At 43.3% G+C, this 27,950-nt stretch overlaps 1 protein-coding gene across 2 annotated transcripts in view; it reads left to right on the top strand.

Moving 5' to 3' along the window:
* The window catches only part of Wwtr1 (WW domain containing transcription regulator 1), a 126,474-nt gene extending 98,939 nt beyond the window's left edge, over nt 1–27,535 (top strand). For both annotated transcript variants that reach the window (XM_052731353.1, XM_052731352.1), the window contains exons 4-7: nt 2,902–3,104; nt 18,345–18,463; nt 19,801–19,913; nt 24,061–27,535. In XM_052731353.1, the coding sequence (XP_052587313.1) occupies nt 2,902–3,104; nt 18,345–18,463; nt 19,801–19,913; nt 24,061–24,245 (620 nt within the window). In that variant the 3' untranslated portion in view covers nt 24,246–27,535. The remainder of the gene's footprint in view (nt 1–2,901; nt 3,105–18,344; nt 18,464–19,800; nt 19,914–24,060) is intronic.
* The last annotated feature ends 415 nt before the right edge of the window (nt 27,536–27,950 follow it).

The raw sequence follows: 27,950 nt of genomic DNA, 5'->3' as shown, positions 1-27,950 counted from the left end.
CTTTAAAGGCTTTACTTTTTAAAACTTTCTTTATATGACTCTGTATTTCTTTTTCTCTTTCAAGCCTACACACTGTAAACCATTTAAAGCCTTATTCCATCTGAATCTGCCTTATTGTGAATCTATTGGTTTAAACTGTAGCATTACTAGGACTAAAGTGGCAGCTTTGGCTGCTGACTCCACCCACGTCAGCTTTCCAACATGGCGGAACTACGTTTACCACCAGCTCTGGGGGAACCATGCTCATTGCTGACTCTGTGAAGCGAACGCCTGTAAGAACAGCTGTCTCTCATAAGAGTGAACACCTCTAAGAGCAGATGTCTCCTGTAAGAGTGAACACCTGTAGGAGCAGACGTTCTGAAGATCAGCAAGGGTGTGGTTTGGGAAGAGTCAGCCCTGAGTCTTATCAGACATTAATAAAGTCCACAGAGAGCATCTGGTTGTAGTATGGAGTTGAGTAATGGAGCATACTATTTGTTAGTGAACCCAGAGCAGCATTTTGTCCACTGCAAAGGGTGATCTAGCTAAGTTGTTGAAGTTAACACAATGCCACACAAATCTCATGTTAGTAACTTGTCAGACCTAAGCCAGATTTTTTTAAGATTTGAGATTTTGGCCTGGATTGGTGGCTCAGTAGTCAAGAATGCGTGTTGTTCTTTCAGAGGACCAGGATTTAGATCTCAACACCCATGTGAAGTGGTTTGTCTGGCTTCTCTGGGCACCCACAGATGCACAGACCCATAAATAACAATTTTTGAATTTTTGAATAATTTACAATTAACAGTATTAACAGCCTGTGGTTTTCAACCCCCACCCCAACCCCAGTCTAGAGGTTTCTGATATTTGGAACATTCTGTCTTTTTCTTGTCTATAGTAGTTATGCCAGAAAAATAGAAATACCCCTTTCCAGAGGGTTCAGATATGTCTGCCTCTGGGGATAATTATTTAATACTTCCTTCCTTTGAGTTGAAATAGATTTTATGAATTAAGCTCTTCTGGATGCCTGGAGTTTTGTCTTAGGTGAAGCTGTGACTGAGGGAACATTTTCCCAGTGATACCATACGTGTGAAATCCTTCTTCTCCTCCCTTCAGCAAAGGCTGGGTGTGCCATCCTGGAAGGGAAATACACATCTCAACTATTTTGCCATCAATAAGGACTGTGGGGTTTTTGTTTTGTTTTGTTTTCTGTTCTCAAACTAAGGGTGTAAGAAATGCCCAGGTGGCTCCATTGGTTCCTCACATCAAAGCTTAGGAACTGAGTGGGACTGTCTCCTGTCTGCTACACATACTTTATACAGGGAGAGTAGGTTGCCTTGTCATCTATCCAAGGAACTTCAGTTGGATGACATAGTAGCCACAGCAAACTGAAGATTAAAATATTCAACTTTTGGGGACTGGGGTATAGTGGTACAGCACATTCTTTATAAGCAACATTCCATCGCCAGGACAAAAATAAATAAAAATCTTTAATTTGGGGGCTTTAGTTAAAATATCTCAGTATTTGGAGGCAGAACAGTCATATCTTTGTGAATTCCAGGCCAGTCTGGTCTACATAGCAAGTTCCAGCACAGCACCCCCCACCTCTCTCTCTCTCTCTCTCTCTCTCTCTCTCTCTCTCTCTCTCTCTCTCTCTCTCTCTCTATATATATATATATATATATATATATATATATATAGTGTGTGTGTGTGTGTGTGTGTGTGTGTGTGTGTGTAGGGTGTTTACTGGCATGTATGTCTGAGTACCGTGTTCATTCCTGGTGCCTGCAGAGGTCAGAAGAGGGCATTGGATCTCCTGGAACTGGAGATGGTTGTGAGCTGCCATATGAGTACTGGGAATCGAACCTGGGTCCTCTAGAAGAGCAGCTGGGGCTCCTATCCGAAGAATCATCTTTCTAGCCCTTCTTTATATATATATTTAGACAGGATCTCATGTAGTCCAAACAGGCCTCAGACTTCCTGTATTGCTGATGATACCTTGCATTTCTGATTCTCCTGTTTCCACTCTTGAGTGCTAGGGTTATAGGAATGCACCATCACTCCAGGTTTACGTGATGCTGGGGACAGAACCCAGGGCTTCCTGCATGTTAGACAAGTGCTCTATCCACAGAGCTATACTTCCAGTCCCAGGAATTACTCCCTTTTAACGAAGTATGACTGGGCCCCTTTTCTGATTGAGGTCTGTTTTTTCCCGTTGCTCTCAACTCACTCATTCCTTTTGAGTGTTCTTGTATACCCACTGGATATGGAGAATTGATTGTATGCCTTCTGTGATGCTGCTACAGATATTCAGGGTGTCTGAAGAAATTGACACACTCCCAGGTGTCTTGGAGGAAAATCTTTCCTAAATTATGACAATCTTTGTGGGACTTATTTTTACCATTATGTTTTATGTATTTACCTTTAATATATATCCAAGAGTGGAGCTTGTGAGAGACGGCTCAGTGGGTAAAGGGATTTGCTGTAAGTCTAACAACCTGAGTGCAACTCTGGGACCCACACGGTGGAAGTAGAGAACCAACTATGACCTACACACAAATAAATAAGTGTAATAAAAATGTATTCTAGGGTTGGGGATTTAGCTCAGTGGTAGAGCACTTGCCTAGCAAGCACAAGGCCTGGGTTCGATCCTCAGCTCCAAAAAAAAAAAAAATGTATTCTAGGCATAGGAAACATGAAATAAAATTTTTAACAGCACAGGAAGCCAAGAGTTAGTTGTGCAGCTGATACTTGTATCTTGATGAATAGAATTAAGGCCATAGTTTTTAAATAGTAATGATTTAACAGTAAAGTACTTGAAAGGAATTCCGAGTCTATACTCCAAAGCGCGAAGCATTCTGATGGTCCCTTTATGATAACTATCATAGGCCCTGGTCATGGATCCCTGTGTTCTTCCTCCTGTAGTGATGAATCACCAACACCAGCAACAAGTCGTACCCAGTAACCTGAGTGCACAGAACCACCCAACTCCGAACCCACCCTCGGGGCTCATGAGTGTGCCCAATGCGCTGACCACTCAGCAGCAGCAGCAGCAGAAACTGCGTCTTCAGAGGATCCAGATGGAGAGAGAGAGGATCAGGATGCGTCAAGAGGAGCTCATGAGGCAGGTATGGTCTTCCATGGCACCTGTTGGAGGCCCTGTGGCCTCGGGTGGCTGTTTGCTTTCAGGATGAGGTCCTGGGTTCACAGCCCAGTTTCTCCCAACTCTCTCCTCCTGAACTGTCTTCAGGGCTAAACTTAGGAGTTCAAGGACATGCCCTTTGGCATGGCAGCCTTGGCTTCCACTGATAGTATTTAAAGGGAGAGAAAGGAGAAATTAAGAAAGAGCATGTTCCGGTCGGGCGGTGGTGGCGCACGCCTATAATCCCAGCACTCGGGAGGCAGAGGCAGGTGGATCTCTGTGAGTTCGAGGCCAGCCTGGTCTACAAAGCGAGTTCCAGGAAAGGCGCAAAGCTACACAGAGAGACCCTGTTTCGAAAAACCAAAAAAAAAAAAAAAAAGAAAGAACATGTTCCAGTTAGCTATTACTTTGTAAGAAATTATCCCCCAAACTCAGGGACTTGAAATAGTCATTTAATTTAATTGCAGTTTTTCAATTTAGAAAGGGCTGAGGTAGGCTGTTCTTCTGTTGTCATTGAGGTCACTTAGTGGTAATCAGCTGGTAGGTGGGTTGCAAGGTCCAGGAGGATGTTAGCTAATGGTCAGGACTGCTGGCAGGTTGGCCTTATTTGGGATTACATGAAGCATGGCAATCTTGAGTGTACCAGGGCATATAACAGCAACCCTCCAAGAGAGAACAGTATCTTAGGGCCTGGTTCTAGAAATGGAGTCAACTTTGTCCCCTTTCCCTCATTAAAGGAGATAGCAGAGAGGCATTCCATAAAACAAGCCCTCTGCAGCCAGCCATCTTGTTCTGCTATAGAGCATGAAAAGGATAAAGTCAAAGCAGAATGGAAAACTTTCTGTATGGATTTAATCAGAATGTTCTCCAAAACTGCATGGGTTGGGTATCAGTCAGACTTGTTTGTTTTAAGAATATGTCTTGTTATAGCTCGGCATATTGGCACACACCTTTAATCTCAGCACTTGAGGAAGAGGTAGGTGGATCCATGTGAGTTCAAGGCCAGCCTGGTCTACAGAGCGAGTTCCAGGACAGCCAGAGCTACATGAGAAACCCTGTCTTAGAAGAATAAAAAAAAAAAAATACGTTGTAGTGGTATTTGCTCCGCCCATGACCTTGGGCTATACCCCGTAGGAGGCGGTGCTTCTTGCCATCATACCTGACCTCTTAAAAGGGAGAGAAGGGAGAGGGGGTCATGAGTTTCCTTCCTCCTTTTTTTTTTTTTTTTTTTTTTTTTTTAGATCTGGTGTCATCAGACACCATATGGCCTGGGAATTGAACCTAGGTCCTCTGGAACATCAGTCAGTGCACTTAACCACTGAGCCATCTTTCTGCTCTCCGGACAAATCTCTCCCACCTGCAGTCCCACAGCTGCTTATAAAATACTCAGAGGCTTAATATTAATTACAAACTGTTTGGCCGATGGCTCAGGCTTCTTGCTAACTAGCCCTTTCATCTTAAATTAACCCATTTCTACATTTCTATTAATCTATATGTTGCCACGTGGCCGTGGCGTTACCGGTTTGCTGGCATCTTATTGCTCCTTGGCTGGCGTCTCTTGACCATGCCTTTCTCCTCTCTGTCCTTCCTGGATCTTCCTCCTGGCTCCATCCTGCTCTGCCATAGGCCAATGCAGCTTTATTTATTAATGAATTAGAGCAACACATGTTCATGGCATACAGAAAGACCCCACAGCAACAAGTCTTGCTATGCATCCCAGGCTGATATCAAACTTGAGAGATCCTTCTGCCTCTCCTCCTAAATCCTGGGATAGGAATATGCCACTGTGTCTGGCTCAGTCCAGTTACTGTGTGTTGTACTATGTACATTCATTCACCTATTTGGTCAACAGGACACTACTGTGAGTCTTTGGGGGGCTCAGCTCTGTTCTTCATAAACAAAAGAAAAAAGCCAGCGTGGCGATGCAACTTTCAACCCAGAACGCAGAAGGCTGACTCAGAATGGTTGAGAGTTCGAGGCCCTAGAGCTGGGGGTATATCTCAGTGTAGAGTTCTTACCTAGCATGTTCAAGGCTCTGGGCTCTGTCCCCAGCACAGGGAAAGACAGAGAAGGAAAGAAGGGGAAGAGAGAGGGAGGAAGAAAGATGCCTAGCTGAGTTTGAGTGCCATTTTAAGGAAATAGTTTTAACTGTTCAAAGGGTGGGTGTCCTTGGAAAGGAGTGTGGGGCTGTTATAGGTAAATACTTCCCCAAGTTACAACTGTTATTTTAAAATCTATATATCATCTTTTATCAATGATAATGTCTTGCTCATATAGTACATCTCAAATGTAACCTTTGAAAATAAAAGAAATGAATATTAGGGAAGATGGCTATTAGGAAACTACAATTGTGACTTTTACTCTTAGAATCTAAATTTGTGCTTTCTTGGCTGCATCATGGTAATGTTTCTTGGCAAGAAATAATTATATTAATTGTTTTCCATTTTTGGATATTTCTATTTAGTTGGGTTTTTTGTTTTATTTTTGAGACAGGGTTTCTCGTGTAGCCCTGGCTGTCCTGGAACTCACTCTATAGACCAGGCTGGCCTCAAACTTACAGAAATCCACCTACCTCTGCCTCCCAAGTGCTGGGATTAAAGTCGAGCACCACCACTACCGCCTGGGCTATTTCTATTTGGAATCAGTCAATTTCTTTTTTGGAAATATAATGTGAATTATACAGTATTATAGTCTCATTTATAAATTCTCCTCAGTTTTGTATTTAAATGATCTTCAATGGTGGTTTGTTTTTTTTTTTAATCACTCTCCTGCTAGGAATGATTTTTTCCTGTTTCTTCCTCTTATATAATTCTTTCTTTTGTTCTGTCTCCTCCTTTCCCACAGAAAGAATTTCTGAAAAGGGGTGGGGGAAAGTGCCAGGGATTGTTTCCTTTAGCTGGAGGTGCCTTGGAGCCCTGGATAGTTTTGATGGTTCATATTACAGAAATGCCAGCATAGTTCCTTCAGTGCTGATCCCTGGCAGCTGGGGACCTTGGTGAATTGTAGGGCATCCCAGTGTACGGTCCTCCACAGACCACGGCAAGGTGAAAAGGCTGGCAGCTTTTGCTCAGCTTTGATTGTGAGTGGTGTGTGTGTGTGTGTGTGTGTGTGTGTGTGTGTGTGTGTGTGTGTGTAGTTAGGAGACACGATGGATGGTTTTGATGTCTTTTTAATTTTGTATAGGGGGAGAAATGTCTGAATAGATTTAATAATCATGGGAGATTATCCCTCCCCCCATCCAAGGCATCATGTTCCCTAGTTAGAGGTAATAAGGCCATATGATAATGGTGTGGGAGTATTTCCTGGGATCATTTCCAGAATATCTTGAATATCATCTTGATGGACTTCAATTTTTTTTTTAAAAGCTGTATCTTATTTTACATGTGTGAATGTGTTGCATGTATACATGCATGCATGTGCATCATAGGCATGCCTGGTTCCTTTGGAAGTCAGAAGAGGTCATTGGATCCCCTGGAACAAGAGTTAAGGATGGTTGTGAACCACCAGGTGGGTGCTGGGAACTGAACCTGCATCCTTTGTGAGAACAGCAATGGCTCTTATTTGCTAAGTTATTATTCCAGCCCCTCGGCAGGCTTGTGTTATTAGAATGTATGGGCGTGCATGCAGCAGTCAAGTACAGTCTTCAAGAGTCAGTTCCTTCCTTCCACTGTGGGATCTGGGGGTTGACCACAGGTGGCCAGGCTTGCTCAGCATGCACCCTTTCCTATTGAGCTACAGTGCCCACACCTCTGGTAGGCTTTTTGACTTCTTCTGGTGATTTTTTTTCACTTTGTTATTTACGCCTTAGCCAGGGTAGAGTTAGGAAAAGACTCGAAGTAAAAGTGGTCTTTGGTTCACCTGTTCAGCTGCTTTCTAGCATCAAATAGGAATTTGTAGTGTGGAGGACTGGTTTTTCCTGGTGAGATTTGTGTGGTTTTTCTATAAACTTCTATGGGCTTCTTCTGCCTCAGTCACTAGCAGCTGCCTGGGCATCTCTTGCTCACTAGGAGGTCTGTCACCAACCTGCCTCTCCTGCCTGCAGGAGATCTCTAATCCTATAGCCTGTCTTCTGGGCCCTTGTTCATTTCTCCACCTCCTCCTGTTACTCATTTATTATTCTACACCTACAGTGTGATGTTACCCCCCGGGGAAGCAGCTCCTCAGTCTGAGCTGCATGACCATCCGGCCAGTACTCTCTGACAACTGTGCCCGTGCTGTCCTGCTTTGGCTCATGGGTGCTAAAATCGCTCAGGGCATTAACAAAGTAGATTTGGAGACAGTTTGATTGCAACTCTAAAGTGAGCTTCCATTGGTTCAGGATGGAAACTCTCTTTCCCCCTTTCTTCCTTTATCTCCTCATTGATTCCCTTAGCCAATAGTCATGGGATTGGAAGTAATAGAAAGATAAATGGGACATGGCTGCCTTGATGCAACTTCTACGGTAGCAGAGGAGACAAAAGTAATTGGTTCTAGTCGAAGTTGTGGGTCAAAGGGTAAATTAACACCATTACCTCCTTGGGGTCCCAGTGGTTACCTCTTTGACTTTTAGGATTGTCACTGAGCCCAGACAAATTCACTTTCTGTGAAAATAGTGTAAGATATTCCTTCATCTCTTTCCACTGACCACTCCTCCTGGCCAACAAGCTATTTAACAACTACTGAATTGGGATCAAAGTGGCAGTGTCTCCACAGACTTAGCGTCTTAACTAGGCCAGGCCCAATGGTAGCAGGCCTCTAATCCTACCTGCTTGGGAGGCTAAGGCAGGAGAATTGAGAATTTAGTTAGGCAAGGGTGGGCTACCAACTGAGTTCAAAGCCAGCCTGCGATAATTAATGAGAACCTGTCTCAAAATAAGAAAATGAAAAGAGGGGCCTGTGAGATGACTCAGAGAGTAAAGGCCTTGCCACCAAGCCTGCCATTTGACCTTGATCCCAAAGACACAAGGCAGAAAGAAAGAACCATCTACCACGAGTTCTCCCCTGACTTCCGTGCACGTGTGCTGGTGTGCATGCATTTGTGTGTGCACACCATGCACACATACACTCCTACATATATCTATACATGTTAAACATTCTTTAAAAGAACTCAGGATATAGCATGGTGGTAGATGATTTTGCCTGGCATGCATGACCTTAGGTTTAATCCCCCATATCACCCCCACTCCCCAACTGGGAAAATTTCCTTAACTCTGGTCCCTAAATTTAGCATTGTCTGCTGAAGCAACAGAATTGAACTTGTCAGTGCCTGCTCGGTTGAGAGACTGTTACTATTTCCAAGCAAATTCCATACTGTTTTACCTCTGTCCTCTCTTTATTTGGATCGTGGGGTGTGGGGTGGGGGGTAAGAGAAACGGCTTGTAAAATGCTGACTAAGCTTGGCCTTTGGTTTCCAGGGCGACGGGGACACAGATGGAGGGAGGCAGGCTCAGAATTCTTTTAGCAGGTCTTACAGATTTCTGTCACACTTGACAGCCACTATTAGGGGGGGTGGGTCAGCTACCAGCTTTACACAGCCATTTCAGATCCACGGTTCCATGGAGAGGGGCACAACTGAGAGCGGAGCTAGACTCAGAAGGTTTAGAGGACTGTTTTCTCTCTTGAGCTTTTAAGAGCTTTTCAGAAAAGTTAAAAACTTACCTAGCAAAGCATGTAAGGTAAATGGTGGCTGTTTCGCAGCCTTTGGAACACAGGTTCTAACTTTTCAGAAAGCACGTTGTAGAGTTGGATTTCAGAGTTGACTAAGGTATTTGATAGGGTTCTGTCATCCAACATTCACCACATACCTAAATCATCTGTAGAGAAATGGCTATTTAGGTTCATTCATTCATTTATGCTCAACAAATGTTCTCATCACACATGTTGGGCGGGGACCAGACCCTGTCCCGGATCTTCCATTTCAGTTTCTAGCAAGTGTTGAATTTGTGTAGGAGTCGAGGGCATCTGCTGTTGTTCCTTTGGTGAATGACACCACCAGGGGTGGTGGTGTATGTCTGTAATCGAAGTCAGCACTCAGGAGCAAAGGACCACTGCCAGCTACAGGCCAACCTGGTCTACACAGCAAGTTTCAGGCCAGCCTACATAGTGAGACTTTGGGGGTAGGGGTAGGGAAGTGGGGAGAAAAGGAAAAGAGTGCCACTTCAAATCTTTTCAAAAGGACTCCCCCCACCATTCCGAACCAACCTGTTGTAGTATGTCATAAGTACAATATTTATTTGTCCCTTTAAATAAATAAATACATAGTAAAAAGTCCACTTGGAAATAAATTGGGCATTGTTTTAAAATGGAGGCTCATTTTGCACTAAGGGAAGTTACATCACTGAGGTATGAGGAAGTATTCCATTTCAAAAATCCATTTCACCCTTTGTTTAAGTAGAAAGAATATTTAAAATTTGTCTTCCTTTATGTGATTCTAGGAGATAACAGAAACAGATTGTGGACTAACACGAGATTGCTATGTGCATCTTGAATTAAAGGAGCAGCAGCAGGCCGTGGATAATAATTATGGACTCAACACATGTTTTCTCAAAAGTAGCAGAGTTTTGAAGCTGCACTTTTATAGAGACAGTCTGGCAGCTGAGTATGCATGATGAGGTGTTTCAAAGAGAAGCTGCAGGAACTGTGACAGTGAATTTCTAGAATCTGTTGGCACAGGCTTGAAAAGAGATTCACATCAGAACCCCGCTCCTAGAGCATTCTGCTTCTGAGAGCCCCATGGTTTTGACAAAGAGTGAGCTACATCTCTGCACTAAAATGACTGTTTAATGGTAGGATTTTAAAATATTGTTTTCATTTTTTTCTTTTCCTTTGTTTCTACTCACCCCACCCTTTATAATTAAAACAATTCCATCTTCCATTTTTGTAGAATCCCTGGCTCTACACACTTAAGTCAAGCTGAGCACCTTCAGAATGGGTTATTATCATTCCTTTCTCTTTGAAGTACATTCCAGTGAGGGCAGGGGCTGGCTGGTGGGAGGAGCCCTCAGAGCCAAAAACACAAGGGATGCTTTCCAGGGCTGTTTGCTCTCTTGCCTCTTCTGTTGATTTGTTCCACAGGAGAACTGCAGGCCAGTGGGGAAGGAAGCTTGAGGTTCTCTTTCAGAAGGCCTTGACTCACAAATCATCAGGTGCCCTTCATTATCCCCTCCAGCTATTCCGTATATCACACCCCCTCCCAGGCATTTCGAATCCACAGAAGATTTTTGTTACTGTTGTCTATGGGAACCAACAGATTACCACAAACTCACAGAGATTCCAGAGCCCCTTTTACAGAGGTTTTCCATTCCCAAGTTTTATGTGAAGAAAAATGAAAGCTGGTGGGAGAGCGGGGTGAGGGCTGTAGCAGAACTACGGTGGTGGCAGCTTTTCAGGACTTTGTGAGACTGGCCTTTAAAATCTGAACTTAAAACTTTGCTAACTGTAGTGTGAATTCCCAGGCCACTAGCCCCACCCATATACATTGAAAAGGATCATAAAACGTTTCCAATGCCGTCCTTCTCCCAGTTCATGGAGGAAAAACTGTGCTCAGTACTGTTGAATAGGCTGGTTCATTAAATTTTCTTCTAAACAGGCTGAGTGAGGTCATGGGGTTGGTATTTCCATTTTATAGCTGGGAAAACAGGATCAGAGAAATGAAGTAACTTGCCCAAGTCTCATGGCCCAGTCAGTACTAGGTGAAAGGGTCTGAATTTGAGCTCTGCCAACCTCAGCCCTCACTTCCTTCTCTGTGGAAGTTCCCAGAGTAGACTCAGAAGTCAACCTGCCTGGATGTGGATCCTGGCTCCACCTGTTGTTAGCTACAGGGCCCTGGGAAAGCCGCTTACTCTCTCTGTCCCTCCATTTCTTCATCAGCAAAATGAATGGATTGCGTCCTGTCTTCAGGCTTCGCATGTAGAAGGCAGAATGCAAAGTCTGTAATTAATACTTGTCTCTCTACCTCTCAAACCTTTCAACGACATCCGACACTCCTTCTATTGAGTGGCTCACTCTGCTTTTTAATCTTTTTAACATGCCCAACAAGATAGGCTTTATAAACCATTTTAATGAGCTGTCAAAAATTTAGACCAGCAGTGGTGGCGCACGCCTTTAATCCCAGCACTGAGGAGGTAGAGCCAGGTGGATCTCTGTGAGTTCGAGACCAGCCTTGTCTACAGAGCAAGATCCAGGACAGGCACTAAAACTACACAGAGAAACCCTGTCTTGGGGGTGGGGGGGTGGGGAATTTAGTCCAAGGGGCTGGAGAGATGGTTAAGAGGACTGACTGCTTTTCCAAAAACCCAGAGTTCAAATCTCAGTACCTACATGGTACTTCACAGCCAGCTGGAGCCCTCTGTTTGGACTCCTTGGGCACAGCACATATTTGGTGCACAGACATACATTTGCAGAAAACACGCACACACATAAAAATAAATAAGAGAATGTCATCCAAATTTTCACAGCCATATTGCAACTGAACTGGGGTTTGAACCCTGATCATTCATTTTAAAGTTACTTTCCCTGCATTGCATTGTTGTTTTTTTTTAAATGCCAAGCTCAGGATAGGTCCAACAGCATTGAATCCTTAACTGCTTCTTGAGAATCCCATTGGCCAGTAGCCCAGAGAACTGAGAACTAGGCAGTACCTTAATTGAACTGATGATGACAAACCCGACAGTTCTTCCCCCTGCTTGCCCTCCATCTGTGACTGGAGGAATCTTTTAGTTATGAGTAGTCTGAGAGCCATTGTGAGGCTTTGGGTTTCGTGACACGCTGACTCATCTCAGACCCTGTTTGCTCCCATGGTCCCACTCTGTGACTTGGTTGCAGTGTTGCTGGGACCTGCCCCCAGCCTGACGTGCACAGGTGGATGGCGCGGTAGGGAGGTCAGTTGGGGGTGCTTACGGCAGTAATGATGACCCGTTACTTGCGCTTTTGGATGCAAGATTGGAGAACGGTAGGTAGCATGGGGGTTAGAGGAACAGCAGAAAGCCTAGCCATTGTCTGTTTCCCCTGCTGGTCTCTCCACCCCTCTCCAGTCTTGCAGGAAGATGGGGCATTGTCTCAGCCATTGTTGCTGAGAATGGTACCTGATGTGTGATGGGGAAAGGAAGGGTTTATTTCGGGCCATGGCTGCAGGTGATACAATACAGCTCATCATAGTATGGAAGAAGGCACCGGCCCCCGTTGTGTCTAGTCCGGAAGCAGAGAGAGATGAAGGGAATACAGCCGGCTTTCTTGTTTTTTGGAGTTCAGGATCCCAGCCCATGAATTGGTACTGCCCACGTTTAGGGTATATCTTTCCACCTCATTTAACCCAGATTATTCTCACAGCCCAGAGGCTAATTAATCATAGGTAATTCTCCACAAGTCTGTCAGAGGTCTGTCTCCAGGGTATTCTAAATCCTGTCCAATGGAGAGTCCCAATCAGGTTGAAAGCTGGGTGGGTCATAACTTCAGGAGGACCCTGGCGATGGCAGGAGGAGCTGTTTTGAGCCCAGTATTCCTTTTGAGTACCAGCCAGGCACATTCATTTAGGTGTTTGAAGCTGAGAGGGGAACGTCTTGGCCTGCTGTGGCTGTGGTGGTCTGGAAAAACAACTGGAACGTGGCTGTGTAACATGACTAGGTAGGATGTGTCTGGAGGAAGAGACCCGAAGTACTGAGTTGTGGAGAAATCAAAGGCCTGTTTTAGAGGCCGGGGATGGTGAGATGGAAGGAGCAGGGTTGGTGGGGCCTGTGAATAGGCCTGCTCCACCAGAACGCAAGCGGGAAAGACAGGCCTGCTCCACCAGAACGCAGGCAGGAAATAAAACAAATGTGGGCTGCAGTGTTGCCCCCAGTTCTCACCAGCTGCCCAGCTGTGTTAGTTAGTTGCTTTTCGGTCGCTGTGATGAAACACTGACCACAAGCAACTTGAGGGAGCGAAGTGTCTTACCAGCTACAGTCCACCATTAGGGAAGCCCTGGCTGCAACTCAAGGCAGGAACTGCTCCCCCTGGCTTGCTCAGCTTGCCCAGGGCCATCAGGCCAGGGAGGGCACCACACATCTCTCATTAATCAAGAAAATGCCCGGAGGGTATGCCCACGGCCAGTCTCATGGAGGCAATTTCCTCTTCCCAGGTGACTGTAGTTTGTGTCCAGTTGACGTAAACTAAGGTAGCCCAACTGCCTACGCCAGAGAAGCTGATAGTGCTGAGTGCTTTTCTTGGTCTAGGTAGAGTTGGATGGTTTCCTTTCTGCTTATATAAGAGCTGTGGCTGTCCTGTGACAGTCAAAATCATACTGATCTGGACTTTTAATTTTATATCTAAATTTATTAAAAGACAACAACAACAACTAACTAAAAAGCTCAAAATCCTCCTGTTTTGATAAGGACATGCTGGTGACAAGCTGTTTTTAGCATTTGGTATTGTTTCCCGGCCCCCAAATTCGTGGGCAGATATGGGGAATTTTTTTTTTTTTTTTTAATTTTCAAAGCTGTAGTGCCTTACTTGGGTTTCTATTGCTGTGCTAAAACACCACAAACCAAAAACAACTTGGGAAGGACAGGAGTTATTTTGTCTTCTAGTTACAGAGGGTAGGCCATCACTGAGGGTAGTCAGGGCAGGAACCTACAGGCAGGGACTGAAGCAAAGGCCTGGGAAGAATGTTGTTTACTGGGTTACTCAGCCTGCTTTCTTGTACAACCTAGGACCACCTGTCTGGGGTAGCACTGCCCCCAGTGAGCTGGGCCCTCCCACATCAATTATTAATCAAGAAAATTCCCTACAGTCTTGCCTACAAGCCATCTGATGGAGGTATTGCCTCAAGTGAGAGTCCTCTTTCCAGATAACTTTAGCATGTGTCAAAGTTGACCAAAACAACACCACAACAGAAAACCAGGCAGGTAGAATTTTTAAAGTTCAAAGTGTAGAACTATTATATTATAAAATATAACTCTCACCATTGTATAATTAAAACTAATTTTAGGCAATGTAGGTTTATAAATGTCCCTCCCCTCCATTTTTATGTTTTCTTAGCATTGTGATGAATTTCACATTTTGATTTAATCCTTCCAAGGTCAACGTTAACTAATAAGAAATTCTTAGGTCAAAGTGGGTCACTTCCACACACACAACAGTGAGTGATATTTTTAAAGTTATCTATTTATTAATTTATTCTTGTAGTGCTGGGGATGGAACCCAGGGCCTTGACTTGTTAGGTGACTACTCTGCTGCTGATGTATTTATTTTGGTTAAAACCTGTGCTTTTGAGGTTGGTATAGGAATGCGTGGTGACGTGATAATTAGACATCTATGCAGTGACTTCTGGAGGAAGCTCTCTTCTGAGCATCTCTGTCATAGCTGCCCCTTGCACATGCGATTTTATTATCCTCACTGTGAAATGGCAAATGACAAAACTGTGAAATAAGTCACTGGGAGACAGCGGGGCCAAGATTCAATTCCTAGTATTTGGTGCCACTGTTTCTGCCACTGGCTACTTAGCACTGCTCATTTTGTGTTAAGGACAGGGGAGAATGTGTGTGGAGAGTGTGTGCCTGGCTGGTTAAGATGTATGTAGACCCATTTGTGGTTGAAAGTGTGATTTTTTTTCTTAACTTATTTTTTATTACTAACATAATTTAAAAATATTTTTACTTGAATATGCTCTATTTCTCATTTACTTAGTATATATTATTTTGAGTATTTACTACAGAGTTAACATGGTTACAGGTAGTGGGAATGAACATAGTAAGATCCCTTCCCTTGTGGAACTTAACATTTGGGGTCCTTGGGGAGGACAAGATAAAACCTAAGTTGCTGTGAAGAAAATAAATACAGCTTAAGAGACAGACAGTGGGGCTGGAGAGATGGCTCAGCAGTTAAGAGCACTGACTGCTCTTCCAGAGGACCCAGGTTCAATTCCCAGCACTCACTTGGCAGCTCACACCTGTCTGTAACTCCAAGATCTGACACCCTCACACAGACATACATACATTCAGTCAAAACACCAATGCACATAGAAAAACAGAGAGAGAGAGAGAGAGAGAGAGAGAGAGAGAGAGAGAGAGAGAGAGACAGACAGACAGACAGACAGACAGACAGACAGACAGTGATGGGGTGGGGTGCTCCTTTAGATAGAGGCAGGGAGGAATGTCTCTGACAAGTGGCATTTGTAGGTTAGTAAGTGAAAGAAATGGGCTCTTGGGACGATCTGAGGAGCATGTTTCAGACAGAGGGAATAGTTGTGCAGATTCAGGAGGTGGAAGCAGCAGCAGAGGCCGATGCTAGTGTGGAGTGGTGGATAGGCCCCTGGGCTCCTTGCCTCCACTGCCCATTCAGTGGGAGGTAGGAAGTAGAGGTCTGCTGCTCTTGGGAATGATCTGTGACCCACGAATGGTCTTGCAGTAATCTTAAACAGCTCATTGCACTGTTAATAATAAATGGTCCGATTTATTTTTAAAGTAATCCTTAGGGGTGCCTTGTGGTCTCTTGTATTTTGTTAGTTATTTGAAGGAGGTGGAAACATGATCCCGTGAGCCCCCTACCGACAGAATGTAGCATTTCCTCTTTTGGTGTCTTGGTGATTGGTATCAGTTAGGACCTGATGCTAAAGGATGGAATGGCACTTCTCTTGGATTTAAAATCCAGAGAATAAATGAAAAAGGGCACAGTGAGTGTTTTCCCTAACATACTACAGTGCTTTCTCCTTTTTTATGTAGTCTTTAAATTTTTTTCTTGGTTAGCATACAAAGAAACAGATTTCATTTTGACATTTTCATACATATATATTGTTACACTTTTTTCTTATTTACCCCTGACAACCCTCCAGCATCTTTCTTCTTCCTCTCTTAATTTTCTCTTCCTTCCCTCCAAATAGTTTGCTTTCCTGATTTATTTATTTATTTTGGTTTTTCAAGACAGGGTTTCTCTGTGTAGTTTTGGTGCCTGTCCTGGATCTTGCTCTGTAGACCAGACTGGCCTCGAACTCACAGAGATCCGCCTGGCTCTGCCTCCTGAGTGCTGGGATTAAAGGTGTGCGCCACCACCGCCCGGCTCTTTTCCCTTTCTAAAGACCCCCCTTTTGCTTATGTCACTAACACAGCTGAACAGTGGCTTTAGGGGGAATAGTTCTCTAAGGGGCTTTTACCTGTCTTTTGTCATTTTCTTAGGTAAGCTAGATTATTCCTAGGTATATGATGTCATCACTTTCTGCCTTTTTTTTTTTAAAGCAGGGTCTCACTTTGTAGCCCTGGCTGGCCTCCCAACTCATGGATTTGCCTGCCTGTGCCTCTGAGTATTGAGATTAAAGGCAGCCCTTTCTGTTTCTTCTTAAAGGTTGCTTTTTGGGTAGTCACGCCTTTTCTCTGGTGTGGCTACCTTTAAGATAGAGAGGCAAAGCGGAAACCTGGTGATTCCTCTAAAGCCCTTTCCTGATTTTAAAAACGTTTTTATCTTTTTAAAATTTTGTGCATGTGTGAGCACACTTGTGCCATGGTGCACACGTGGAGAGCAGCTGTCAGGAGTTAATCCTTTCCACTTTGCCGAGGCGAAGTTTCTCAACATTTCTGCAGGGCTGTGCACACCACTTCATCTGACTTTTTTTTTTTTTTTTTTTTTTAATGTGAGTTCAAAGACATCATCAGGCTTTCATGGCGAGTGCTTGCACCCACCAACTGTCTTGCTACCTTGCATTGGTGTTTTGCCACAGGCGTTGAGTTCCCTGGAACCAGAGTTACAGACAGTTGTGAGCTGCCATGTGCATGCTGGGAATTGAACCCCAGTCCTCTGGGAGAGCTCTTGTCAGTGCTCTTAACCGCTGAGCCATCTCTCCAGCCTCCTCGATGCAGTTGTTTAACAGTTAGCCCTCTCATGGTTTATGAATCATGGCACCGTAAGCAGCAGTAACAATACGGTGAACACGGAACTGAAGGTTTTCCAGTTTCATTGCCTAGACAGCAGCACTTTAAACCATCACATGAAGGTTTTAGCAAAAGAGATTTAACCAACATCCTAGAGCTCAGATAGCCGGAATGTTCTGTTTGTCATTGTAGCCATGGTTTAGGGATTTTAAGGATGTAAGATCGATGACTTCAGCCTGGAAATTAAAACACTGAATATGGCCAGGACTCAACCGTGGTTTTGTCAGTAGAAACATATGAGAGTATTCTTCTCTGGAAATAGCCACCATCTTGAAAGGGGTGTGATGCCTGGTCATTTCTGTCTGGAGTGTGTCCCTGCAGTCAAGTTCATAACATTTTAGATTGGCTCTTTTTTTGTATCAATGCTAGTTTAAAAAAATAAAATCCATAACCCATCAAACATCGAATTGCCTGTGGGATTTTGTTTGGAAATGGAGTTTCCCCCAACTTTCAGCCATTTTAGTCAACTCAACATTATTATTGTTGTGTGAATATGTGAGTGTGTATGATGTGTGTATGTAAGTGCAGGCATGCTTGTGCCAAGGCTTGTATGTAGAGGGTAGAGGACTATTTTGTGGAGTCAGTTCTCCCCGTCCACTCTGTGTGGGCCTAGAGATTTCATTCAAGTTGCTAGGCTTATGCAGTAAGCACCTTTACCCAGCTGAGCCATCTCACCAGCTCTGATATGATACTTATTTATTATGTGTACAACATGTACATCTGTAGTGTGACATTGGTATGGAGGTCAGGGAACACCCTGAGGGAGTTGGTTCTTCCACTGTGTGGATCCTGGGAATGAAACTTGGGTTGTCAGGGTTGGTGGTGAATGCCCATGACAACAGAGCCACCTTGTGACCCTGGTTTGTTTTTTTTTTTTTAAAAGCAGACTTTTTAACTGGTTGTTTTATTCAAATCTGGTGTCTTAACACCAACTGCTAAGTGTAATTTTGTGTAGCACCTGAACTCTGAACCTCCCATTCACACTGGCAGGTAAATGGGAGAAACTAGCATGTCCATGCTAGTCCAGGGGTGTCCTGTTGCTTTGATTGCTTTAGATTTCGTCTGAGACCCCAGAAGAGAGCTAACTTGTCAGTGTGAATGTGTTTGGAGACTTGGGTGTCTTACCACTTCCATGTTTTAAAGTGCCCAGAGGCCCAGTGTTCTGTTAGCTGGGAGTGGGAGAAGGTGGCATGTCTGGAAGACTGGGGAAAGAATGCTAATCTCCTGATGACTCTGACCTACTGAAATAGGTACAAAGTATGTTGTGTTTGAGCAGTTTTCATGTGAAGTGTATTATGATGCAACCCTTTGTGGCAACTGAGTGACTCCATTTCCCTCTGACTCCTGTATAGGAAGCTGCCCTCTGCAGACAGCTCCCCATGGAAGAGACCATGGCCTCTGTCAACCCGCCTGCTATGACCACAGATATGAGGTCCATCACCAACAATAGCTCAGATCCTTTCCTCAATGGGTAAGTTCACATGGGGGACCATTCATTGGCTTTTGCTTTCTTACCTATGGTTTAGGCTGTAGTGGGGTGTTTGATAACATGGAGAACAGGCAGGGTTCTTGGGGGATGGGGAGAATGGGGAGAGCCAACTGAAGAAAGAGAAAGGAAGCTTTAAAACTCAATTTGAAGACCTAGTCACATGACATGGAGGACATCTCTCAGTGATTAGCATGTGACACTTACACAGGACAGTGCTACTTGGTAATTACTTGTAAGAATCTTGACGTTCTTGGGAGTAAGGATGGGGTTAAAAGCATGTCATAGCAAATAGAACAAGAAAATTCAGAGGTATTTATGGAAAAGGGTGAATAAGGTTTATAGTGTCGTTAATAGTGTTACTTTCCTGTGTGATCATGAAAACTGTTTCTGTTAAGGGAGCAGGTGGAAGGCATGTGGAAACTGCTTTCTTTTTTGCATGTTTGGTGTGAGTTTTAAGTTATTTCATAATTAAAATAGAGATGTTGGCTCTAAAAAGGAGAAAGAAAAGTAGCAGAAGGAAAAGATGACTTAGCCAGAAATCTCTGAACGATAGACAAGTCAACCTTAATTGTAGACCTAATGGGGGAGGGTGGCTATATCCGTTGTGCTTCTGCTCTTCTCTGCTCTCTTATCAAGGCTCCTGGCATGCAAATACAAATCAAGTTAGAGGTGGAAAAACAAGCAGCCAAGATAATGAATGAATTGATTTAAGTTTTTGTTTTAAAGAATAGAAAAATATAAAGAAAGCTAAGGTAGCCGCCATCCAGCTTGCTGTGTTTCAAGTATGGTTTGAGCCCATCTCTACCACCACCAATTTTCTGTCTTCCCTTCATTCTTTCCCCAGGAGCGGCCAGGTCACTCGTCAGAGAGTGGTGTGTGTCCATCACAGTCAACTTGGCTATTTTCTTGGATCCCTTTTCCCCAGCCTCTTGACTGTTGGGATTGTAGGCATGAGCCACCATGGCTGGCTATATGCATACATCTTTCACTGTTAATGTGCATGTCTATGAGTGTTATTCAGCAACATTGTCTGGTTTTTAAGATTACACATAAATAGTATCATGTACCATAATCTGTACATAGAATAGAGCCCAAATGGTTATTTTGAGACAAAGCAGTAGCCGTGTATGGTGAGTGGCCAGTTTTGTTTGCGTATCATTGATTTGTTCTTTAAGATCAGGCTATGTTTCAAAATTAAAGGGCCCTGTAGAATTTTCTGCCTTTCACTGACGGAGTTCTGTGACTGCATTTTAGTTGTGATCTTTATTTAGTAGACTCACATTCAGGTCTCCACTTTTTTTTTTTTTTTTTCTCTGCAGAGGACCCTATCATTCAAGGGAGCAGAGCACGGACAGTGGCCTGGGGCTGGGGTGTTACAGCGTCCCCACAACTCCAGAAGACTTCCTCAGCAACATGGATGAGATGGACACAGGTGGGCACATTTCAAATTGTCCCCTTGGTTATTGCAGTCCCTAAAATCCAATGGGAACCACAACCCCTGAACACAGAGGGCCAGCTAAAAGCCCTCTCAATCCACAGGCACTGCTACTGTCCAGCGGACTCTTCAGAGTTACCACAAATACAGCTTCCCATAGGCGTGGGCTTTTAAGACCCACCCCCATCCTTTTTAGTATCACCCTTTCCTCATACTGTACTTACCTGCGGTGGGGGTGACTGTGCTGTGACTCTACCCCCCCTTTTAGTTGCAATGAATAGTCCACTCTTTCAACTGGGATTTCTACTGTTTTTGGTTCTATGAACCTGCTGATCTTTTTGTGTTACTTTCTGGTTTGGGGAATGATTGACAGTAGTCACTTAACTAACAACCCAGAGGATTCTAATTGTCAGCTGCAATCTCTAACATAACACCCTCCTTCAGCAATTGACAAGCAGACAACCAAGTTGACTTTCCTAGTCCCAGCCTGTGCATCCTGTAGAGTAGACATGTCCAAACTCCTGACATTGGGACATTTGCCATCTGACAAATTGACATTTGAGAACCGCATGATTGAGCCATTAAAATATATATATATATTGCAGGGCTGGAGAGCTGGCTCAGTGGTTATAGCACTGGCTGCTCTTCCAGAGAACCAGCGTTCAATTCCCAGCACCCACACGGCAGCTCACAACTGCCTGTAACTCTAGTTCTGGGGATTCAACACCCTCACACAGACACATATGCAGGCAAAACACTAATACACATAAAATAAAAAGAAATCTTTTTTTTTTTTTTTTTTTTTTTTTTTTTTTTTTTTTTTTTTTTGGTTTTTCAAGACAGGGTTTCTCTGTGTAGCTTTGCGCCTTTCCTGGAACTCGCTTTGGAGACCAGGCTGGCCTCGAACTCACAGAGATCCGCCTGGCTCTGCCTCCCGAGTGCTGGGATTAAAGGCGTGCGCCACCACCGCCCGGCAAAAGAAATCTTTTTTAAAAATTGCAAAATCTCAGTGTTTTAAGTAAGTTTACACTTTGGTGTTGGGCTTCTCTTTTCTTTTAATTTTGAAACAGGCTCTCTCTATGTTGCTCTGGCTGTCCTGGACTTGGTATGTAGACCAGGCTGACCTTGAACTCAAAGAGATCCAACTGCCTCTGCCTCCCGAGTACAGCAGTAATAGCATTGAAAGGTGTGCACTACTATCCCCAGCTCACATACAGCTCTTTTGTGTCCTGCTACCCAAGCCAAAAATAAAAGACAGTTTGCGTATGTACTCTTTGTAAATACCTTTGCAATTTCTCTTCTATTATTCACACAGAGAAGCAGTTGTTGGACTGGAGGGATGGTTCAGCACTTGATGCTCTTCCAGAGGACCCAGGTTCATTTCCCAGCATCTACATGTGGTTTACAGCCACCCATAACTCCAGTTCCAGGGCATGCAACATCTGCTTCTGACCTTTGTAGGCACCAGACATGCAGGAGTTGCACATACAGGCAAAAACACTCATACACATGTACAGCTGCTGTGTGCTGCTTTCTGTGAGTCTAAATTGTTGAATCTGAATGCCGGACTCGGAGCCAGGTTCACAGTGCAGCTCTGCACAAGTGCAGGATGCTGGAGCAGCACCTCCAGGGCTTGCAGGCTGACAGCGGTAGATGGAGGGCAGAGTAGGGGCTGGCTTGTGAGGCATCACATAGGGATGTTTTGCACCGTTGGTTGCTGTACTCAGTTTATTACTTTGCTTCTCTTCCTCACCCCTTTCATCTCTTCATACACCCGTCCATCCGTCTGTCTGTTTGTCCTTCTACCTGTCTGTCCTTCCTTCCACATGCACGTGTGTGTGTGTGTGTGTGTGTGTGTGTGTGTGTGAGAGAGAGAGAGAGAGAGAGAGAGAGAGAGAGAGAGAGAGAGAGAGAGAGAGAGAGAGATTTTGCTTCTTTGACATAGCCTCATGAGGTGGCTCCTTCTTGTGCTGTTTACTTTCATCTTTTAAACACTGTGGATCCAGGAAGGAGAAAAAGTGAAATTAAATAAAGTGAGAGCGTGGGTACCTCAGGAGACATTAAAAAGATATATTCTCTCCCATAGGTTTCTAAACTAATGTCCAGTGGGTAAATGGGGAGTGTTATTGAAGCTGTAATAAACAACTAAATGGTGTCTTGAAAAGAACATAGGCAACACTCAGCCTAAGTTGAATCTTTGTTCCCCACTCCCTGGTAACAGTGTTCTCTATGGAACCTCTGTGGGCCTCAGCTTCTCACCAGTGAGATGAGAATGATATCCCCAACTCTGCCCCTCCATTGAAGAAGGATGTTGATGAAATGGATTTGATAAACACTGTGGTTCCTACTAATCTGGTTAAATGAGTGTCAACTCATTGAGTTCAGGGTCCCCTCTGTGAGGTATTTGTAGGAAATGGGCATAAATTGTTAAAGAGAGTCAGTCATGTAATATTTAGTAATTAGCTGAGGGAGGAGCTGAGAGCAGGCAGAGCTCAATGGCGGCTAGAAAAGATTGTTGAATCTGCCAGTTCCATGGACCACTTGGCCAGGAGCAAGCTGGCTGAGAACCCTCTCCCTCTGCAACAAGCACACACAGCTGGACTTGTGTGAAGATGGAACAAAGGGATATTAGCATAATAAGCAAAAGCTGGGCAGTCATTTATCCTTCCAGAATGTTCCATGAAAATCACACCCCTGGAAGAACTGGCCATTTTTTTTTTTTTTTTTTTTTGTCTTAAGTAGCTTAAGTGATGAACTTAAATAGCTAAAATGACAAAGATTTAAAAAGACCACAATGACATGGTAGAATCAAAAGAAATACTTTGAGATTATTAACCTTGATGAAGAAGCTTGACTTGTCAACTCATGCTTTCATTCCTGGTGAGAAGGAATAGGAAGAATTCTTTAAAACAGATTTTGTTTGACTAAAATAGGTATTCTCAAGAATTAGAAGATCGTAATGATATTTTGAATTGTTAAATTTTTGTGCATGTGTGTGCCTGTGTGAGTTTATGTGTACCATATGTGTGCAGGTGTCTGGAGGCCAGAGGGCATCAGATTTTCTGAAGTTGGAGTTACAGGTGTTTGTAGGCCACCCTGTGGATGCTGAGAATTGAACTCAGGCCCTCTGGAAGAATAGCCAGTGTTCTTAACCGCTGAGCCATCTCTCCATCCCATGAAGTTGGAGTTACAGGTCTTTGTGGGCCACCATGTGGGTGCTGGGAATTGAACCCAGGTTCTCTGGAAGAGCATCCAGCACTCTTAACCACTTGAGCCATCTCTCCAGCACCTATAACGAAAACTTTAGTAGATAGATGACACAGCCTTGGATGTGGCAGACACTGTGTTACTTTATTCCGACTTGTGCAGAGGACGCTGTGATCCCCATTTCCAGGTGGTAAAATGAGAATGAGACAAGTTAAGTGTTCCTAAGATCATTCAGTAAAAGGACCAGTTGAATGATATCAGGTCTCTATGTATTTCCTCCCATGATACTGTTATGAAAAGAACATATTCTCAGTCAAATTCCAGGTGCTTACCATTCTAGGATTTTCCTCAACTGTGTTCTGCAGAACTCTAGTCTTACTGGAATAAACACTCTTCCAAAACAAGATGAGATCACTAATGTGGTGTCCGTGGACATGAAATTGTGAGATATGTTAGCACTTGAACTATATGTCCCCTTGTCAAGAACTTATAAGAAAAGGCTGGAGAGATGGCTCAGTGGTTAAGAGCACTGGCTGCTCTTCCAGAGGTCACAGGCTCGAGTCCCACTGCCCACATGATGGCTCACAGCTGTCTGTTTCTCCAGTTGTGTGCATGCACTCACACTCTCTCCTGGCCTCTGTGGGCACCAGGCACACACATGTTGCATAGACAAAACATACAGGCAAAATACCCCTAAAAAATAAAATTTAGCTGGGTGTAGTGGCACACACCTTTAATCCTAGCACTCAGGAGGCTGAGGCAGGTGGATCTCTGAGTTCAAGGCCAGCCTGGTCTACAGTGTGAGTACCAGGACAGCCAGGGCTACATAGTGAGACCCTGTCTCAAAAGCAGCAGCAAACAAGCATAAACAAAAGAAATTTAAATTTAAAAAAATTAAGAAGGAAGTAACTAACAGTTGTCCTTCATTCTGTTCCAGGAGAAAATACTGCTCAGACACCCATGGCCATCAATCCCCAGCAGACCCGCTTCCCTGATTTCCTCGACTGCCTTCCAGGAACCAACGTTGACCTAGGGACTTTGGAGTCTGAAGATCTGATCCCTCTCTTCAATGATGTAGAGTCTGCTCTGAACAAAAGCGAGCCCTTTCTAACCTGGCTGTAATCATTATCGTTGTCACGTGATGCAGCTGCGACCTGACATTTCCTGGGCCTCATGGAACAAGAGATGGAGCCAAGCCGGTCTGCAGGTGCACGGCTCTCAGCCTCCATACTCAACACTCCTTCTTGTCCATGTGGCCAGCTAATCATGGCCTGCTTCTGATTTACAAGAACTTAAGTTACACATAAATAAATGTTCTCTTTTCATCTTCTGCAAGCCTGCATTTCTGTGACAGATCATGCAGAACTGATGATGCAGAATAACCTTTTAAAAATCCCCGCTACCCTAGGGCTGAGCTTTATAGGAATTAGCTGAAATTCATATATCCCTTGATTCTAAGCCATAAAAGCTGACCACAGGCAGTGAATTCTGACAGGGAGCTTGGTCCAGGAAATGTGCACAAAGACCAGATTAACAGTTTCGAAAACTGTACTGGTGACCCTAGTGACCAATGCTTTAAAACTTATTTAACTTGATCTTTAAAAGTCATTGTATAGCTAGTGAGTTTCCGCTGTATGGAATACAGTGCAGTTTGGAATCCGTGCCGGCTCTGCTGTCTCTTCTCCTTCTGTATTTACAAGGGCACAGGGTCCCCATGTCACCCCTCTTGTCATTTTACTGCAGAGCATTCAGCAGCTTAGTCCTTCGAGCAGAAGGGTCATTGCAGCGTTGGTCACAGGTCTTGCATGACAGATTGTGTGAAAGAGACCAGTTTGGTACTAATAGGGACAATTATGAGACAAAACTACTTTTTAATTGCAACCTGTATTCTTGCAAAATGCAGCTTAGAATTTGATGTTTGTTTTATAAAATACTGTAATTTTGTGGCTTATGACAAAGGGCAGCCAAATGTTGTTGATGCATCAGTGGCAACTATATTTCTGTCTTTTGACCTATTCTGAAAACATCAGGCCGGCATAGATCTTACTCAGCCTGATGACGCACGAATTAGCTGTTGCGTTTTGTATTCTGAGGCATTATCAATTCTGCTTTCGAGTTTTCAAGTGCTTAAAATAGTCATGTCTGTAGAACTGTTTGAAGAATGAAGCAGATATCTAAGTATACAGAAAGGCGCTGTCAGGGCGTAGTGTATATATAGATGTGTGCTTCTGAATTGAGTAAAATTGATTCCTAAGTATGTTATCCTAATCCTTTTGCTAAGTTGGTACAAAAAGGGCATAAGATATGTACTTAATACCTCTTATGTAACCAACTTTTTTTATTAGCTCTTAAGGACTGAAAGCATCATGTTCATTTGGCAGGCAGTGTGCCTGCACTAGCAATGAAGTCCTTAGCTGTTTATTGTTTTGAACTGACATTATTTATAATCTATGAATTTAATCTCTTTTTTATTTTTTATTTTTTGAAAGACATCAAGAATCCGGGAGGAAACTTTCAATTTCCATGAGGGTGAGGGCTTTTTTTGTTGAGGATCTTTAATAAGATCCTTTTCGGTCCATTGGAATATAAATGCACAGAGTACATTTGGTCTTGGTGGGAAGAGGCAAGTGAAAGGTCAGAGACGAAGCAGTCAAGCTGTGGAATATGGCGGAAAAGCCAGTCGATGGGAAATGAACCAGGCATGTCAGAACCCCTCAAAGGCAAGGCAAGCAAGACGGCTGAGAAGCGCCCCAAAGAACAAAGCAACAGCTTTCTCTCAGCCTTTGTATCAAAAGACCCTACTGTCAGAGAGAAGAGGGCTAGGGCCGCACTTTCCCGGGGAGGGGCAGAGAGGAGGAAGGGGCGGGGCTTGGCGCTCTGTCTATGTACTCGCTGAACATGGCAGCAGACCAGAGCGCGGACTCCTGTTGCTTCCGGCGCCCTTAAGTGGTTTCTCTTTTCCTTGAAGAACCCTCAATTAATGTCCAGTTAATTCCTTGCTCTCTCTGAGCACTCTGAGAGGGGCGAGTAGGCATTTATGTTGCTACTAGGTTGAAAGGGAGCACTCTTTCGTTTTCTCTTTTGTTAGCAAAAATTGCAAAAAGAGATGTACATTCTTTCTGAGGAAAATCAAAAATAAACCAAAACACAAGGGACCTAACAAAACTCGACAGTGTTACTGTATTTAAAGATATTTTTATACATGCATTTCAGGTTATTAAATGTAAAAAAAAGATACTCTTTTTTTTTTAAAAAAAAAGTTAAATCATTGATGGTTTATGTTACCAAGTTTTAGAAGCAATTTTCTAATAAGCTTGTGGCATTATGAAATATTAGAATAATTTTTTAGTAAATTAGTTTAAACATTTTTAATGAATATAGTATTTTTCTAGAATAAAATATGGCCCCTGACTGTTTACTAATCGATAAAGCCAGATATAATTTCTGTTGTTGTTGTTTTTAAGACCATAAAATATGGCTTTTGTTAAAGAGAGCTAAAACTAGAAATCAGAAGGCAATACCTTTTATTTTTTTCTAGTTCTGATTGAACCCATGTAAGTGCTCTGCAACCGAGCTATAGCCCCAGCACTTAGAGCAATCTCTTGATGGTTCTTTAGTATTACTGTAAGTATTAATACTCTCTAAGAATTCATAATAAGGTGCTATTCATATACTATCTCGTACTATAGGACATCTGTCAGACTATCTAGTCGTCTTAGTCCTAAATCAATAAATTTTACCATATCATCTCCAAATTTTGTCCTAGGATAGGCAATTTTTTAAAAGTTGGATCAAGATGTGTTTCCCAGTAAGATACGCCTTATTGAAGCATTTAAATAGTGAGAACATCATGATTTTGTTAACATTAGGTGATTTTTTTAGGCAGCGTTTCACTGTAGTATTTAGGATGTAAGATGTATTTCTTTCAGTGATTCCCCAGTGTGTGAGAAGCACATAAAAGAGAACAAGCTTTAGCCTCCTGGGCACGGCTCAGCAGAAAGGAATTTGCAGAAGGTGACGTGAAGTGACGGATGTGTCACCGAGTACTGTGTTCTTACGATGTCATTAGAGGCAACTTCTGAATGGACAACTTTCAGAAAAAAAATGGAAAAGAAAACAAAACAAGCCATTCAAAAAAAGGACACTATAGATTAATTTAACTGGGAAAATGGGTGATTGACAGAGACAATTTCCCTGACACTATATTATACACATGCTAATACTTTAACTTAATTTTTTTTTTACTTCTACATTTTATCAAATGAGACCTGTGTTGTTGATTTCTAATCCAGTATGTTCTGCATACAGGAAATATGCAGCCAAATCCATCAAATCAAACCATTTTATCTGGAGTTTGGTACAGGTTTTAATTCTCAATTCTGTATAAAAAAATAAATATGATTGAACTTCCACTTGGCCTTTGTCTCTGTCACGTGGTATGGTCATTTACTGAGGTCTTTGGATGGAACTGGAGAGGTTTCTCTAAGTAACCCTGGCAGACAGTGAGAGGGACAGGAAGGCTGGAGATTCTGTAGGCCAATGTTCTTTTGGCAACATGTCTGACTTTCAACATTATGAACGTCACACAAGATTTTAAGTTTCTGTTTCATTTGATGTACCCACTAAGACTTTTAACGGTGTGTATTTAAAAAGCAAACAGACAACATCAACAACAACAAAACCCTCACCAGCCTTCAATACCCTCATCAAAATGGTGTTTTTAGCAACAGGGCATGGTGTCTTTTTCCATTGTTAGAAGTAAAGCCATGCCACACACTGTTGTTAATTCCAGTCCTGGGCTCTGGCTCTTAGCCCTTTGCTTCTCAC

This window comes from Peromyscus californicus, unplaced genomic scaffold, assembly GCF_007827085.1.
Source record: "Peromyscus californicus insignis strain IS unplaced genomic scaffold, ASM782708v3 Scaffold_9__1_contigs__length_137607984, whole genome shotgun sequence".
In the NCBI taxonomy this organism is placed as follows: Eukaryota; Metazoa; Chordata; class Mammalia; order Rodentia; family Cricetidae; genus Peromyscus; species Peromyscus californicus.
Note: the sequence above shows the minus strand (reverse complement) of the source record. Positions and strands in the feature narration are given on the sequence as shown.